General features: G+C 41.9%; 1 protein-coding gene across 8 annotated transcripts in view; it reads right to left on the bottom strand.

Moving 5' to 3' along the window:
- Positions 1-17,328, bottom strand: part of EBF1 (EBF transcription factor 1) — a 325,480-nt gene that overhangs the window by 77,696 nt on the left and 230,456 nt on the right. For 4 of the 8 annotated variants that reach the window (XM_030573181.1, XM_030573185.1, XM_030573183.1 and 1 more), the window contains exons 9-10: positions 9,363-9,496; positions 1,967-2,093 (exon numbers count right to left, since the gene is read on the bottom strand). In XM_030573181.1, coding sequence (XP_030429041.1) covers positions 1,967-2,093; positions 9,363-9,496 — 261 coding nt within the window. The remainder of the gene's footprint in view (positions 1-1,966; positions 2,094-9,362; positions 9,497-17,328) is intronic. The other 4 variants (XM_030573182.1, XM_030573186.1, XM_030573184.1 and 1 more) reach the window with 1 other exon arrangement.

Raw genomic sequence — 17,328 nt, 5'->3', positions numbered from 1 at the left:
CTTTTATTGAACCAACTTCAGTTGGTGAAGGAGACAAGCTTTTGAGCTACACGGAGCTCTTCTTCCGTTCTGGGGAAGGTGCTCACTGGGTCACAACTAAATGCAAGGTTGTGATACTCTGGTTACCTTTCCCAGGCCTGAAGTAGAGCTGTGTGGCTTGAAGGCTTGTCTCCTTCACCAACAGAAGTTGGTCCAATAAAAGCTATTACATCACTCACCTTGTCTCTTCAATATCCTGGAACCAACATGGTTACAACACTGCAAACAATTAAAGATGATCTGAAAAGTAAAACAAATTGAGCTTAAGCCCTTCTTTGTGGTGTATAGGGAAGACCTGAAAATTCTCTCCCAGAGAAAAACTGGGTAGGTGGTTTCCTGCTGCTTTTTATTTGTTTGCATCTGCATTGCAGGCCTCATCTACTCAAGAACTAGTCTTCGATGACTGAAGACCTAGTGAAATGATGGCATCCTGACAGTCATGAGAATGAAAATTGAGAGGGAGAAGGACTTTCAGTCAAACTGTTTAAAACTCTGGGTCAGATCCTCAACCGGTATAAACTGAAATAGCCAGTTTACACCAATTGGCAGTCTGGCCCCTTGTTTCTCTTCTACTCTTGTTAACATTTATTTAACTTCCATGCTTAATCAGCTTTATGTTTATTAAAGATTCGAGCCTTCCACTCATTCTCTTGAAGTGTTAGTGCTCAAAATACGCCAGCAACAGGAGTCTGCAGCTTAGCAGGAAAGACCATACTGGCCTTCTTTATCCATCACAAAGAAGCAAATGACAAGCCCAATTTGGGGGGCGGGGGGAGGGACGGCCTACAACTGATCTTTGTTGAGCACCTTTAAGCAACTCATTCTGCGTTAATGACATCACACCAAAGCTAGCCAGTCCAGCCCATATTCTGCCCTCCATCCCTACGTGCATCTCTGATAGACGTCCTTGGGCACCTATCAAGAGCAGTATCTGGGGCTTAGTGAGCTTGAAATGTGTTTCATAGCCACGAGCTTTTAGAAATACCTTATCCGTAAGACTCTGGGAGATAACAGGCAGCGAGAAGGGAGCTGTTCTGGCTAAGCCTTTGCCACAACTCAGGAACACAGTTAAAGAACACGTAGCCCTGTCTACACTGTAGGTCGAGACACCCTCTAATTATATTTAGGGACAAGCATGGTGAAAGCTGGTCCAATGACATTAATTTTTGTAGTGCAGCTGGGTCCTAGGGGATCGACACTACAAGTTTTTATAAAGTCAGTAGCTACTCTACCGCCTGAACTATTTTAAATATAGTTCTTATCCATGCACATTATGCGGTAACAAGGTTCCTAACCATATGGGACTTCTTAGCAGTGTCTTTAAAACCAGCTCCACCTGTCTCCCACCCAGAGATGCTGGAGGGAGGAATATCCCAAGATGCACTGCAATTCAGCATCGGTGCCTTTCCGTTCTCTAACCCTGCCTACGGCAGCTAAGGCAGCGTGGGGCGGCTGCCCGGGCTTCCTAGAATGCAGACACAAACACCGTAGTGCAGTCTGGGCAGGCCGACAGGCTTCTGCTTGGAAAATCACTGAGTCCTGGGTACGATGCATGTGCTGCGGTCCCAGCATCAGATGAGGATGTCACAGGCTGCCTGCGTTTAACAGAGGTCACTCTGTAGTGTAGACAAAATCCCGGCTGGGATGCTCCACATGCCTTTGGATGTTTTTGCCCTCGCACTGTCCCCATTTGTCTGTCTAGGCATGGATACAGGGCTTGACACCATGATACCCGCGTACCTGCTTCTTTCCTTAGTCTCCTCCTCCTTTCATTCCCCCTTCTGGGAGGAGATAGAGGCAAACATACTCAGCCAGAACTGCAAAAGTAAGTGCAGCTTCTAAGGAATGATAGGAGCATCCCATAGAGTGGCTGAGACACCACCTGCCCTAGCTGTACATGTTGTAGCTAATACGAACGCATGCTTACCTGTGTAAATGAATCTTCCAGGCGTTCCCTTACAGAACTGCTTAGACTTATAGGACAATGTGACTTCTACCACGCCGGGGATATGTCGGGGAGGTGTCTGAACTCGGATTGCATGAGGGGTAATCAGCTAGAAGAAACCAGCGGGAGAAGGGGGGAAAAAAAGCACAGTTAGATGCAGAATTCTTCTCTAACAACACTTTCTTCCTAGAGTACAGTAAACAAAGCTTTGAAACGTGTAATTAACCTGTCAATGTTTGAATACAGTCTTGATGTAACCCACATAAAAGCCAGTGACACCAATATTTACAAGCGTTCTCCTTCCCAGACAAAGCAATATTATCTCTGTTTTCATACACGGCAGGCACATGCTGCCTAGTGTGAAAATTGAGCCTGCCTTAATGCAATGAGTGCACCTAGCACACACAGGATGCAGTTTTTATATGCAAGGATCATGGCAGTACCAGGTTCAAGTCCTAGCACCAACAAGGATACTTTACAATAAGACGATGGATGTGTTAAACAGAGTCACAAAGCCACAGAGTTTAAGACCAGAACCACCAACCAGATCATCTGCTCTGACCTCTGCACAGTATGGGCTACTTAACTCCACCTCGTTAGCCCTGCATTGAGCCCAATAAGCTGGATTAGAATAAAGTATTACAGCCTTCAGAGAACTAAATGACCATGTGCCACAGGCAGAGACAGGCCCAAGGTGCACCACTTACTGAAGCCCCTGCTATGGCAGGGATTTGATTTAGTGAGATATATCCAGATGATCCTAGCAAGCAATCCATGCTCCAGGGTGCAGAGAATGGCAGGGGCCTTGAGGGTTTTTTGGCCTATCTGGCCTGGGGGAAAATTCCTTCTCAACCCCCAAAATGTCAGTCGTGTGAGTTTTAGGTGTCTGAACAAGGACCTTTGCAATACAGCACATAAAGATTGAACATGAAGCACCCTAGACCTTCAGAGTCACTGTAGAACATGTGCCATTCCAAACACGGAAGCATGGTAGCTCTGAGTCTGCCATCACTTACCTCTGTACCAGCTGAGTACACAGCAAGCGACCAACCTGATTTAGGAGTCTCTCACCCCCATCTCATAGAGCTGTAACTGATTACTCAGGGGGGTGTGGCAGTGCCAAGTCAGGCTCATTAACTATTACAGCTTGCCCCATGCTGGTTGTGCCATGTTTCAAAGATCTTTCAGAAAAATAGTCAAGGACTTTAAAGTTAATGTCTGACATGCTACCCCTTATCACATCATTCTGTGTCTTGATCTGAAGAGGCAAAGGCTAGCCACAGCTTTGAATTTCTCAGCATTTACTGGTCTGTCACCACTTTAGTGTTCTTTAAACATAGCTTGTGGCATTTTCCAAGACCTCTTTCCTGATTCCCAAGAAGTGCCTGACCTATTTATGGCACATCATTACCTAGCAAGAGATGGGAAGAGTCTAGCAAGTTTGCTGGTTGTTTCTTTTCAAACAAACAGTTTGAGTTTCCTTTGTCCTCTGAAGTAAATATGTTTAGTTGTGTTTAAAGCCACACATATACAACACTGTCACCCACACATTCTCAAAGAGTGAACCTTATGCCTAAAGTCCAATGTTCCAGGATGCCTGGGTTATATTTTGTTTATGTCTAATTTAAATCTTGATGGGTAAGAAAAGGGAGCAAGTAATTCAGTTTTATAACCGAGCGTGCTTGACATCGGTCTGCTACAGGTCACAACAACCGAGTGGTTAATGCTGGGTGATATGTCAGGGACTGTCTTTAGTGTCTAGGGCAAGGTTCAGTAAACTGCCTTCTCAGGGTTATTATTAATTGTTACTTATAACACAACAGTACCTAGGAACCCCAGTCAAAACCAGAGCCCCACCGTGGTAGGTGCAGTGCAGACAAGTAACAAAGGACGCAGTCTCTGCCTCAGAGTCTGCCTTCCAGGATCAGAAGCGTAAATGATCCCGTTCTAGTCCTTTCACTGCCCTGAGGGATACTGATCACCATACAGGAACTGAAGGGAGAACTGAATTCCATGGCACTTACAAATTTGCTGCCTAGCTCTATGAATCTAACATGCAATCTTAAGACTCTGATCCACGCCAGGAACTTTTACTACCCTGAGTGGTTCTATTGACTTCAGTGGGACGAACGCCTCACAGTAGTCACACACGATGAGAGACAGCATGATGACAGGCATTGTGATCCAGTGGATAAGGCCCTGGACTGGGACTCAGGAGACCTAGTGTGAAATCCTGAGTCCGTTCAAATCAACAGCAAAACTGCCATTGACTTCGGTGGGGCCAGGATTTCATCCCTGGGTCCTACTCTTAGATATGCCATAATGCCAATGACCTACTGGGCAAGTCACTTCGCCTCTCTAACCCTGCTTCCATTTCCCTCCCACTCCTCCTAGTCTAGTCTCTCTACCCATGATTTTCAGGACAGGGGCTGTCGAGGGGTATCTACACTAGGGTCCTGATCTCAGACAAGCACTCCAGATGCAGCGATAGGACAAACAATTAATAGTCATCACAGAGATATGTCAAGAAGCAGACTCTGTGATTCAGAGATTAAACCCAAACCCCACATTAACTTCTGCCTCCCACAACCTTTGGGGCAATTCTGATCTGGATCTGGACATCAACTTAGCCCCTCTCTCCCAGGATATTTAACTAAACTGGGCTAATATTTTGGCATCTGCATCAGCTGTTTTATATCATCTCTCTTACGTTGGTTGGGACCCAGATTGGATAGGATTAAAACTGCAGATACAGAAGTTTTCAGAAGAGAGGGAGATATTTGTGCTTTAAAATCCAATACATATTAGGATTTGTATTTGTGAAACAAGCCTTTTTTTCTTTTTTCTGGTTTGCTAATATATTCTAGACATTCTTGTGTGATGCAGCATCATTTCACGCTATGGAGAGTGCCAGGTTATTTTCTTAAAAGAAAAAAGTGGCATTATATAAACTTAAGAAGATGGTGTTACGTTTAGTCATTAGTCTATTTTTGCCTCTGAGAGCACTGGTTTGTGGTTACAGCAGTGATTACAATTGGTCAAAAATTTAGTTTGGATTCTGTATAAAGAGAGCCATTAAAACAAAAGTGAGGACAAAAAAACCAAAATCTTGGACCCACTTAAGTTAGTAGGAGTTTTGCTGTTTCCAACAGAAGCAGCTGTGAGCCCAGCAGGGTCTGCAAAGAGGTATAGGCCTAGTTTTCATAAGTGATTTTGGGTGCCCAGCCTCAGATGCTTTAAAGAGCCCTGATACATAGAGGGCAAAAGTGCCCAGCATTTTTTCAAAACCAGGCTCCATTAAAGGGTCCCAGACTGGGCCCTCCAAAATTGAGGTGCCCAAAATTAATAGTATCAGAGTGGTAGCTGTGTTAGTCTGGATTTGTAAAAGCAGCAAAGACTCCTGTGGCACCTTATAGACTAACAGACATTTTGGAGCATGAGCTTTCATGGGTGAATATCCACTTCGTCGGACGCATGTCATGCATCCGATGAAGCGGGTATTCACCCACGAAAGCTCATGCTCCAAAACGTCTGTTAGTCTATAAGGTGCCACAGGGGCCAAAATTAATAGTTAGCTTTGGAAATCTTGGCCATAGAATTTGATTCAGCGGCATAAAAATCAGTCCCAGTTTCTGTGCTGCGCAAAGGCAGTGGAGTTGGTATTCATGGGTTCCCCATCTTTTCTCAGGATAAAAGTAAAAAGCATGTTTCCAGCTCACCCTGTGGAGATGCAGGAATGTTCCCGGGCAGGAAAATGTTCAATGAAACAGTCAATTTTAAGCAAATATTGCACAATATTGATGAGAAACTAATTTTGAATTCATAGTCATGAGTATTTGCCCTGAAACCTGATTCCAAGAGTTAAACTCCTCCAATCAGGGGCCAGAAACTCCCATGTGTCTAATCAGCAGCCTGGATGTGGAATACTCAACAATTCACAGACCAAGAACATTCACTGAATAATTCTGAGGAACAAATCAGTCTGTTCAAGACTGTTCTCAAACAGAAAGAGATGAAGTTTATTGAATAGATTATTTGTTGTGAGTCATTTTCCCAGCTCTAATGTGTGCAAACTATACCAAAATAGTTTGTCAGTTTCAGAAGTCACATGGAGAAAGGTATTAGATGGCCCATTTCACTATTCTTTATTAAAATGATTTTAAAAAGTGATATTTTTAAAGTACGAGAGTTAAAGATGAACTGAACTCAGTTGCTTAAGGTATCTGCATTTCTGCACAAAATTAATGTGACAAATTAAGTTTTTATTTAGCTCTTCTCCATCTGGGAAAGGTTGTAATTATGTTACTGTGTTTACAACTAAAATATATGTTTAAAAAAATAAATATGTGTTTCAGGAAATCATTTTAAATCTGCTTCTTTAACATAATCAACTCCATTTCAACCCTCTGAATATTTCAATTGCAAACCTGGAATACATGTAAAATAAATTAAAACTATATTCTTTAAATTCAAAATTATTTATAACATACACAGCTTGACAGCAATAAAAAAAATTTAAGTTAACATTTTTCTTTTTACTTTGCTTCTGACGTGATGGGAATTGTATTGTAAATATCTATCTGTCTTAGGTACTTATGTGGTCCCCATTACAATACTGTCTAAGCACCTGATAATCTTAAACGTTTATTTATTCTGATAGCACCCCTGTGAGGTACAGCAGTGCTGCTGCCCCATATCACAGGTGCGGAACTGATGCCCAGAGAGACTAAGAGCCATAATTTTCAATGTATTTAACCGCCTAGCTCCCACTGAAATCAATGAGAATTGGGTGCTTAAATACCTTCAGAAATCTGGCCCTAACTGACTTTCCCAAGGTCACCCAGGAGGACTGTAGGAGAACATGAAATTGGACCCAGGTGCCCTGAGACCAAGGCTGGAGCCCTACCCACTTGTTCTATGTCACTATAGTCCATGTAACTAAGGTTGCATGTGTATCTCATATTAAACTTGAGAAGCGCTTACTGGTGTCAGAGGTATTTTAGTGGTTAGCAGAGCTCTGCAAAATTGTGCTTAGTCCAAACATTAGTCCTGGTCCCTTAAGACCACTGCAATCAGAACTCCTAGTGCTGCCAAGGAGAGTACAGTGAGTGGACTGTTTGCAGGACTGGGTCTAATTTCTTGGGTTTCCATCCGCATGGGTTTGCTTCCCTCCCAAAACGCAAGTTTTCCTTTGGGCTTCGTGCAGCTTGGTCAAAACTACCAAGCTGCACTTGGTTCTATGGCAAAATCATGAGAAACTAAACATTTCATATGGTTTTGAAAATAAAATCATAAAATCTAACCAGGTTTGCTCAAAGCTAGCCTCACATTTGCAAAACTTCTGACGAGCCAGCTCTGAGTTTTGTGCTTGCAAATGAAATCCAAAAATCTAAAGAATTTCATTCCTTCCTCTAGCAAAGGGCAGCTAAAACATTCACACCGGATAGCTACCTTCACTTTGGGTACTGAAAATCCAATGGACATGTTTCGAAAGGAGAAGATATAATGGCTGACTTATCCTGTCTTGTGTATGTGGATACTGTGTGTAGTTTAAATTATTTAGAAATCATTCAACTCCCTTCATGCATTTCCAGGTTTGCTTTTAATGGACTCCTGGTTCTTTCAGCAGTCATATCTTTTCCCTTTGGGATTTCATATTCCATTTCTAGGTTACAGAACTGCAGTAACAATTTTATAGTGAAGACTGTAAGACAATTTCCATTCTAAGCCCAATTACAACCCACTCTCTAGATTCACAAAGAAACAAACTAACTCCTTTCCGTCTGAATTTTCCCATAGTCTGACTTGATGACAAGGCCTTTCCACCATCCAGAATAACAACCGATTCACCAGCTTTCAACCTGGTAAGCTTTGAAGCTACCAACCAATTACCATTATTAATCACTAGAACTGACGTTTTAAATGGAAAAGCCAATCTTAGGTACATTTCCTGCTGCAGCCTCGACATCCCCTTCCTTTCCTAAGCTCTTTACCTTTCCCATTAAAAGTCTTTAATAATGGCTCCAATCCTGCAGACCCTCATGCAAGCAAAGTCCCCACTGAAGTCAGTGGGGAGCTTGGTCTACATAAGGGCTTCAAAATAGACCCCATTTATTACATCTGCTTTGTTATAATACCCTTTCCTCTATCTGCACTGGTCTTCCATGAGGGGGGAATGAGAGAGAGAGAGAAGTGAAGTCCACTGCAAATAGCAGAGGGCACCCTTCCTATGGAAATTGCTCCCAAATGCGTAGCAGACTCACCCGGGATAAAAGGGTAAGATCTGAAGCAAATTATAGGACTGATTTAATATTTAAAATGTACAGTCCTGGGGATTAAAAAGAAAGGGAGGGGGAGGCAAGCCTCTCTTTCAAGCTTTTTGGACTTAATCCCGTTTAGTTTAGGAATCACAAAATGCAACTCTGCACCTGATTACCAAGGAATCTTGACTATCCTGCCATGATCTAAATGTCACCGGCTGTGTATTTATATAAGTAATGCAACAAGGCTGGCTTGTAACTAACATTAGGAGGTTTACTGCAGTACTGAAGTCACATAAATATCTACTCGAGATAAAACTTCCAATGCTGCCCTCAAAGCCTCATGAACGCAACATCTAAAACATGCTGTCAGAAGTATCCTGGGGCCAGAGAATCAGTGGGAGTTTTGCATGGATTTCTATGGGCCTGTGTGTTACAGGAGGACAGTTCTATTGATATCTCTTGTGATGTAACGTCACTGGTGTTTGGGAAACGAAAGAATTAAAAACCCACAATGTGAGAGAAGAGAGGGAGGAGGAAATTAAGAAAAATGAGCAATGGAATAGAGTAAAAAAATCCAACAGAAATTAGAGCGAAGAAAGGCTTGCCTTGAAGCATGAAGGACTCGGGTTGGTGGGATACTTTCCACAGTGGGGACAGTTCAATATATCAAATGAAAATTCTCCTGTTATGCTTAGAACAAAATAACCAGAATTTAGGACCTGCTATTCAGAGGTTTGGGGCTTCTGCACCCCTTGCTGAAGTAAATGAGTGCTTCCGGTACACAGCACCTCTGAAAATCAAGATCTCGCACATTTTTATTCCATTGGGCCCTGGGCCACTGTCATGTTAAATGTAGAATCTTCACAGGGAGGACAGCTTATCTTTTACTTTTCCCTAAAATAAATTCAGGTCTGATGGAAGCAGGTGCAACTCCACTGGCTACACTGGATTTGTGCCACTCGCAAATTTGATCCTGTTTCCACAGAACTGGAGAAGCAAAAGAATGAATTCACATCTAAATCTTTGTTGCTGATTTAGCTTTGGGCCCAGAAGAAAGACAGGCCAGCTATAAACTAGACAAAGCTATTAGACATTAACGTTCAGACAACACCTACCTCACTCCAGACCAGCATGGTGCCGAATATGACCTGTAACCCATCAAAGAAATTGTCTCCTATGATGATGACAGTGGCACCTCCTGTAGTCCATCCTTCACTTGGGCTGATAGCTTTGATACATGGTGTAGCTGCTTTTCAACACACATGAAAAAGAGAAGTATTCAGCTGTTAGAACTGGATTTTAATGACAGACGACTTGAAGGGGGGAAAAAGCTTTCATTCTCCCCTTCATCCCTCGCCCACTAACATGAAGATTCCAGAAAGCTCATTCTTCCTTGCTCGTGCATGTGACCCCAAATTAGATCTTTGGAGAGGAGATTTTTTTTGCTCGTTAATTTTTGTCTTTGTGTTTCTATCAAGATGATAAACATTTTTCCAGCCTAGGCGAAGAAACTCACAGTATGATAGACATGGACCAACTGTAAAACAGAACATATTCCTATATTTATTGTATACTTAAATGCTGAATATTTGATTCAACAAAAAGATAATCTGGCTACCTTCATCATCCATTACAATATAAACTAACCATAAATACTACGGAAAATGTTAGTTAAATAAAAAAGAGCATATAACTACACAGGGCCGGCTCTAGCCATTTCGCCGCCCCAAGCACAGTGGCACGCCGTGGGGGGGGGCGCTCTGCCGCTCGCCAGTCCTGTGGCTCTGGTGAACCTCCCACAGGTGTCCCTGCGGATGCTCCACCGGAGCCGCGGGACCAGCGGACCCTCCACAGGGACGCCTGCGGGAGGTCCACCGGCGCCACCTGCCGCCCTCCCGGCAACCGGCAGAGCACCCCCCGCGGCATGCTTGGCGCGCTGGGGCCTGGAGCCGGCCCTGCAACTACATTACTTTAATTCTTCTGCAACCAGATCCACGTTGCTCCAATGTTAACCTACCCTGCCACGCTGCAATACTACGGCAATTGTCAAAATAAATATCTGCTACCAGGTCAAAAATTGTGCAATTAAGGAAGATGTGCAATGCACTTCTAGAAGGAAGATGTCCCCTGCCACATGTGCACAGCAAACCTCCCCTCTCACATATTGCTTTTCCTGCATGATATATGCTAAGTACCTTTTGTGAGGGTGCTGAAAGGGCAATGAGAGTTAAAATTGTCAGCACTCAGGGCTAGGCTTGTATGGCGCAACGCCCTGCAGGTTTTAGGACTTTATAGTCACAAGTGACCTAAGCACTACATGCAAGCAGAATAGGGCAGCAAAATATTTATAGCCTGATTCTCTACACTTACACTGGCGTAAATCAGGAGTTCACTGGCCTGATTCCAATGGAGTTATGCTGCTGTAAAAATAATGTAAACGAGAGGAGAAACAGGCCCTCAGTTAATGGTGTCAGTGCAGGCTGATGGAGTGGCCGTTTGCCAATTTGCCTGTAGTAGCAGACTCAAGAGCCAGACCTGGGCAGAGATATTAGAGATATGGGCACAGATGGAGAGCAGCATAGGACTTGACCCTGCATACCACACAGTGCGCCCGTCTAAGGCCCTGGGGGACCCAATCCTTACATTCTATTTGTACACAATCTTTCACTTGGGCCTATTCCTTGGACAGCTATACAAGAGGGATTGTTTAAAAAACCAACCCATCGGTAAGTATAAGTTTTACAAAAGAGGCCTGGTCCTCAATTGAGGTGAAATTCTAGCCCCACTGAAGTCAAAAGGAAGTTTTGCTCATTGAAGCCAGGATTTCACCCCTATGTCTACTGGCATAGCTTCACTGAGAATGGGGTCCTCTATCTGCATGTATAGGCCAGCTTATGGGAGGTCATTAGCAGCTGATCATGGATTACATATTGGTAGAAAGGCTGGGCAGATTGAACTGTCTGTTTGGTTTAGTAGTTTGAAATAATTGCCATAGTGCTCAGAACTTGTGTGCGGGTACTTTTTTGTTCTAAACCTAATGGAAGTAAATAAAACAAGGACAGAAAATAGACAGTGGCAGGGAGTGTGCTTTAAACCGCTTTGAACACAATGTGCTAAAGAAGCGGTAGGCATTAATGTTATTCATTAGGTAAGTGCCAGATGGTAGGAGCTGAACTGATGTACCCAGTAAGACCACTCCTTTGAGGCAACTGGAAAGGTGGGCGGACAAGGGGATGGGAATAAGGCAGGAATTGGAACTTGGTGAATTGCCACTAGCAGTACATGTTTCTGCGGATACTGATGCAGAAAAGCTCCAGAGTGACGGATGATGTACAGGAGATGCAAACAGACCCTGTCCCTACTTTCAAAAGGCTGTAAGTGTCAGGCACAAACTTTTCCACTACTTAAGATGTCGGGCGTGCCAGCTAAAATGAAAAAAAAAAAAAAACCACACAGGCAAAAATCATTACATTGCTCCAAACTTGGCAGTGGGCAGAACTTCAACTTTTACATGAACTAACCCAAGAAACATCCTAAAATTACAGTCATGAAAAGACAGCACACACACAGAAGTAACTTCAATATGTTTAATTTGGATTCAAGTTACGCGCATAAAACTGTGCATAAAAACTTTGGAAAGCCCAAACCAAACGCTTTCCTTTTGGGTGAGCTCACAGTAATGGATTTACCACTAAACCAGCTTTTCTAAATGTCATCTAGCCCTTTCACAAAATCCAATCATTTCACCAATAAAAATTAAAATCAATTCCAAATTACATAATTCCTGATATTTACTGTTGATGGTGGATATGCACACGGCAATAAAAATCTAAACATAATCAGTTCTCCATATATCAGCAAGAGGAGCTACTCTTCTTAAGGACTAGAAGACACACTTTAAAAAAACCCACCCATTGTATAAAAATTATTTGAGACCCTACATCATTAACTGAAACAGTATGCAACCTTCACAATTACAGATTCAGTTCATCTTTAAAATGAATTTAAAGTATTTTTTGTAGTTGCGAGACCCAACTACACGTCCTTACCGTCTTGATGTTTATCTTGCAACTTTTTTTCGATATCCTCAACATGGAAAGCAGTGAAGGGCACTGAATTTCTTGCACTGTTTTACATGTTTGGTTCTGATCTGGCAAACATTTACATTATCTGCTTAACTTCACGCACATGTCTATGCCCTATCAATATCAATGGAACTTTAAGAAAGTGCCCAAATGCTTTCCCACATTGAGGCTATGAGCTCTGATTAATCAAGGCACTTATGCATATGTGTAACTTTAAGCACTGGATTAGTCCCAGTGAATGGTGAATATGAAAGCTCAAAAAGGTGTCTCTCTCACCAGCAGAAGTTTGGCCAGTAAAAGATATTCCCTCCCTTGCCTTCTCACTTGAACATTTAACATGACACACACATTTAACTACCTTCATGAAATTGTCAACAAGAGCACTGGAAATATAGTACCCTGAGGACCTGAACTCAGGTTGGGGCAAATTAGTGAACAAGGGACTTGTTTTAGAAATACAGTGTGCGTCACCGGAGATGTGATCAATTTACAGTGGGGTTGCATTTCTGATTGTTCATGGAGCCACGGGATCTCTCCCCCTTGGGGCAATACACTTTCAAGTGACACCTCCCACCTTCCCCCAGGAATCCGCAGTGTTTTGTCTTAAACATATTTGGTTTGTAAATATAAAGGTCTACATCACTGCATAAGTCGCAGCCCTCGACTGGGAGAATAATGGAAATGCAGTGCTCCCAATGTATTCAGCACAAGCGACATGTGGGGCAGCAGGTTGCTGGAACTTCAACACCTGCCCTCTATTTATGGCCTCAGCACAGGGGCCAGGCACGGACCAGCTCTTAGTGCCGCATATATCTGTTAATCATTTGGCACCTTTAACTGTATTTATCTTCCTGGGAGGTATTTACTTATCAGCAATCCTACAAAAATAAACAGACTGGACTAGAAAACTGAATAATGTCCTGTGGGAAATTCTGATATTTCTACATTTGTTTTGTTTTCAAAACAGTACAAAACATTAAAATAATGTGGGGGGAGGGGGATTGCAGAAGAAAAAGGTCCAAAAAGTTTCTAATCCAAAATGTCAACATGAGAAATTAACATTTTCAACCAAAACAGAAGTGTCTTGTTTGAAAATGTTGACAGTTTGAAAGTTCAAAATGTTCATTTGAAATTAAAAGTTTGGCTTTGAATTTTCCTATCAAAACTTAGAAAAAGTTCACTGAAATTGACATTTTCCTGTGAATAATTTTGTTTTTGATGAAACTCCACATTTCATCAGGAAAACCTGTCAGTGAAAATGTCTTGACCAACCCTAGCAGTAAAGTAGTGAAGCATGCCCACTTGATAAAACAAGGCAGAATTCAATTCCAAGCTTCCATGAGAGTTATCATAATAAACAACAGTGAATACACACACACGTTAAATAATAAAAGGCAGACAACCCAACTGTATTCTGAACCAAAAGAGCTTGCAAGTGTCACTGCCGGATGCCATTTAAAAAAAAAATTACTCAGATATTCAGTGTGAGTGTTCTTCGTTCACAGCATCTTCTCAAAGCAGAGTCTCTGGGCTGAATAAACATGGGAGGCCACTTTAACTGCAACCTCTCAAACAGCACACATGAACCTTGCCACTCCTGACTGAAGATGATATGGCCATATCCTATACCCGCAAAATTTTGCTTGTGGTTATGTGTATTAACGAGATCCTCTCATTCCTTGCAAGACACTGAGAAAAATAAAAGCTGATGTGTTTTGCTGTGCAGCTCCTGCTATCTGTATTAACAGAGAGAGATGTTAAGCATCTAGGGTGAAGTCTGGGAGATTTGCCACTGCCTTCACTAGAGCAAGGATTTCACCTTCAGGGAGAGATTTTTAAAAAATGCTTGAGGGATTTAGGAGCACAAATCCCATTGACTTTCAAGGGAACTCATGCTACTTAGATGCCTTTGAAAAATCTTCCCCTTCTTTTCTGGAGTGTTGGTGCATTTTCACAACTTTCCAGAACTGGATGTTATGTACCAACTTCAGCGGATAAGAAACAAAAGAGAAATTTTTTTTTCCCCACAGAGGAGTTGTGTGCATATATGTATGTCTGCTTTTCCCCCCCCAGCCACCAAAGTAGAGGAGACTTTCCTTCCTTCAAACTGTGACAATAAAATGATTACACTGCCACAGTTTAGCATAATGGTTCAGAAATGCTCGTGGCATATTGCAGAGTTAAAGTGGAAATTATTAGGTAGCTCTTCTTTGTTATAATAATGATCACTCCACAAATAAAAGCTCTTCTCCCAAAGGTACTGCAAGGCACAAAATGCTAATTCTGAAGATTATGTGTGTGCTTTTATTAAATATTACTATGCCCTGTCTGTTTGAAGGCTTCACTGCTCTGATTGTTTTATGAGTGCCATGTTAATGTCAGCCCCATCTTGCTAGCAGCAGGCACACATTTTACCTTTTGTATGAGAGTTGATCAAAGGCCACGTGCTGGGGGAATTGCTGAGAAAACACGGACAAGCGATAAAAATCTAACAGATTAATTGGTTTAAATTTCATTTCAGGGTGTTGAACTTTGGCTTGGGCCGCTAATACTATACTACGAGTCAGGGCCTAATTACCAGATTTCCAATTTGCCTCTGAACAATGGGTGGGAGGGAGGGAGAACAGTAGTAATAATAATAATAATAATAAGACACCCTTGCAGCCTCTCGTATATATTTAACAACTCATGTTCTGTATGAAGACAATTTCACTGGAGACTCAAATAGCAACGGAAGACAGAAGAAACAGCAGATGCCTCCAGAACTATCAAACATCCTGATTTACAGAATGAATGGGAGAGTGAGTCAAGTGCCCACACACATGCACCAGACCTATCAGACTCTTCATTAGGGACCTGAATTTATAAGTGGGAATTGCATTTTACCTGTCCGTAGAAATGATCTGTTTCACTGGTAGAAAAGAGGGGCCAGAGGGAAAACGGTGTTTACTTCAGGGTTTATGGGTGGCTGCAGGAAGAAGGGTTAATTGAGCTCAGAGGTTCATGCTCCCCGAGGTGAATTAGTGGGATGCACAGCTATCAGCAGGGTTCTGGGCCTGCTCTTACTTTGCTTCTGGAATCTACTTGCGCTATGATTAATATCTTGTTGGTGCTCGAGACTGTAAGAACGACCCAGTGTGCTGTTTGTATCATGAAATATTGTTTCGCCCTTCATTATCCAGAGATGAGACTCTGGCAACAGTTGCGGCAACGCAACAGGAGTTAAAATTATGGGATATGTGCTTGCATTTTTCTTATTTTTAATATGATGGACTCTGATGGGCAAACATAGTGCAATTGCATAAAGCCAGGTAAAGTTGGGAATTCAGATACAGCTACCATACGTCTCAAAGAAATTTTAGGAGTCAGCTAAGATTAAAATGTCTGCCTGAAATTACATTTATTTACTTTTATTTTACATTTTCCAAGCTAGAACCTCTGGCCAAAACTCTTCATGGAAATTAGCCACTGACTAAACTCCAGTTTACAGGCTTGATCCAGCAAGTTGCTGAGAGTCTTCACCTCCCACTCCATTTGGGCCCTGATTCAGCAAAGTGTTTAAGCAAGTAATTAAATCCCACTGAACTTCACTGAAGTGCTCTATGGAACCTAGGCCTCAGCTCCAACATTGGCCACCATGCCCACCCTTTGTGGGAACGGAAGGGGCTGAGAATCTTGCCTGTTGGCCATTTTCAAAAATGGCAATTTTCATGAAAATTTGTTTCCCCTGCTGCAAATTTTACTTTTCTTTTAATTTTCTATGAATTTCTTTCCTATTCATCATTCACTGTGGGATGCTTGCATTCCCCATTCTGACCAGTCAGCTTAGTCACATGGTGGGATTTCTTTTTCTAGAGCTAAAAATTATCATTTAAAAAAATGTTTTGAAAAGATTAGGACTGTCAAGCGATTAAAAAATTAATCACAATTAACCATGATTTATTGCACTGTTAAAACAATAGAATACCATTTATTTAAATATTTTTGAATGTTTTGTACATTTTCAAATATATTGATTTCAGTTACAACAGAATAAAAAGTGCACTGATTTCACTTTATATTTTTTTGATTACAAGTATTTGCACTGTAAAAACCAAAAGAATAGTACTTTTCAATTCACCCAATACAAGTACTGTAGTGCAATCTCTTTATCAAGATAGTTGAACTTACAAACATAGAATTATATTAAAAAACTGCATTAAAAAATAAAGCAATGTAAAACTTTAGCACCTACAAATCCACTCAGTCTTACTTCTTGTCCAGCCAATCGCTCAAACAAGTTTGTTTACATTTGCAGGAGATAATGCTGCCCTCTTCTTGAGAATATAAGAACGCCCATACCGGGTCAGACCAAAGGTCCATCTAGCCCAGTATCTATCTACTAAAAGTAGCCAATGCCACGTGCTCCAGAGGGAGTGAACCTAACAGGCAATGATCAAATGATCACTCTCCTGCCACCCATCTCCATCCTCTGACAAACAGAGGCTAGGGGCACCATTCCTTACCCATCCTGGCTAATAGCCATTTATGGACTTAACTACCATGAATTTATCCAGTTCTCTTTTAAATGCTGTGATAGTCCCAGCCTTCACAACCTCCTCAGGTAAGGAGTTCCACACATAGACTGTGCGCTGCGTGAAGAAGAACTTCCTTTTATTTGTTTTAAACCTGCTGCCTATTAATTTCATTTGGTGATCCCTAGTTCTTGTATTATGGGAATAAGTAAATAACTTTTCCTTATCCATTTTCTCCACATCACTCATGATTTTATAGACCTTGATCATATCCTCCCTTAGTCTCTTCCTTTCCAAGCTGAAGGGGCCTAGCCTCTTTAATCTTTCCTTATATGGGACCCTCTCCAAACCCCTAATCATGTTAGTTGTCCTTTTCTGAACCTTTTCTAGCGCTAGAATATCTTTTTTGAGGTGAGGAGACCACATCTGTACACAGTATTTGAGATGTGGGCGTACCATGGATTTATATAAGGACAATAATA

This window comes from Gopherus evgoodei, chromosome 8, assembly GCF_007399415.2.
Source record: "Gopherus evgoodei ecotype Sinaloan lineage chromosome 8, rGopEvg1_v1.p, whole genome shotgun sequence".
NCBI lineage: Eukaryota > Metazoa > Chordata > Testudines > Testudinidae > Gopherus > Gopherus evgoodei.
The sequence above is the reverse complement of the archived record's forward strand: the minus strand, read 5'-3'. Positions and strand labels throughout refer to the sequence as shown.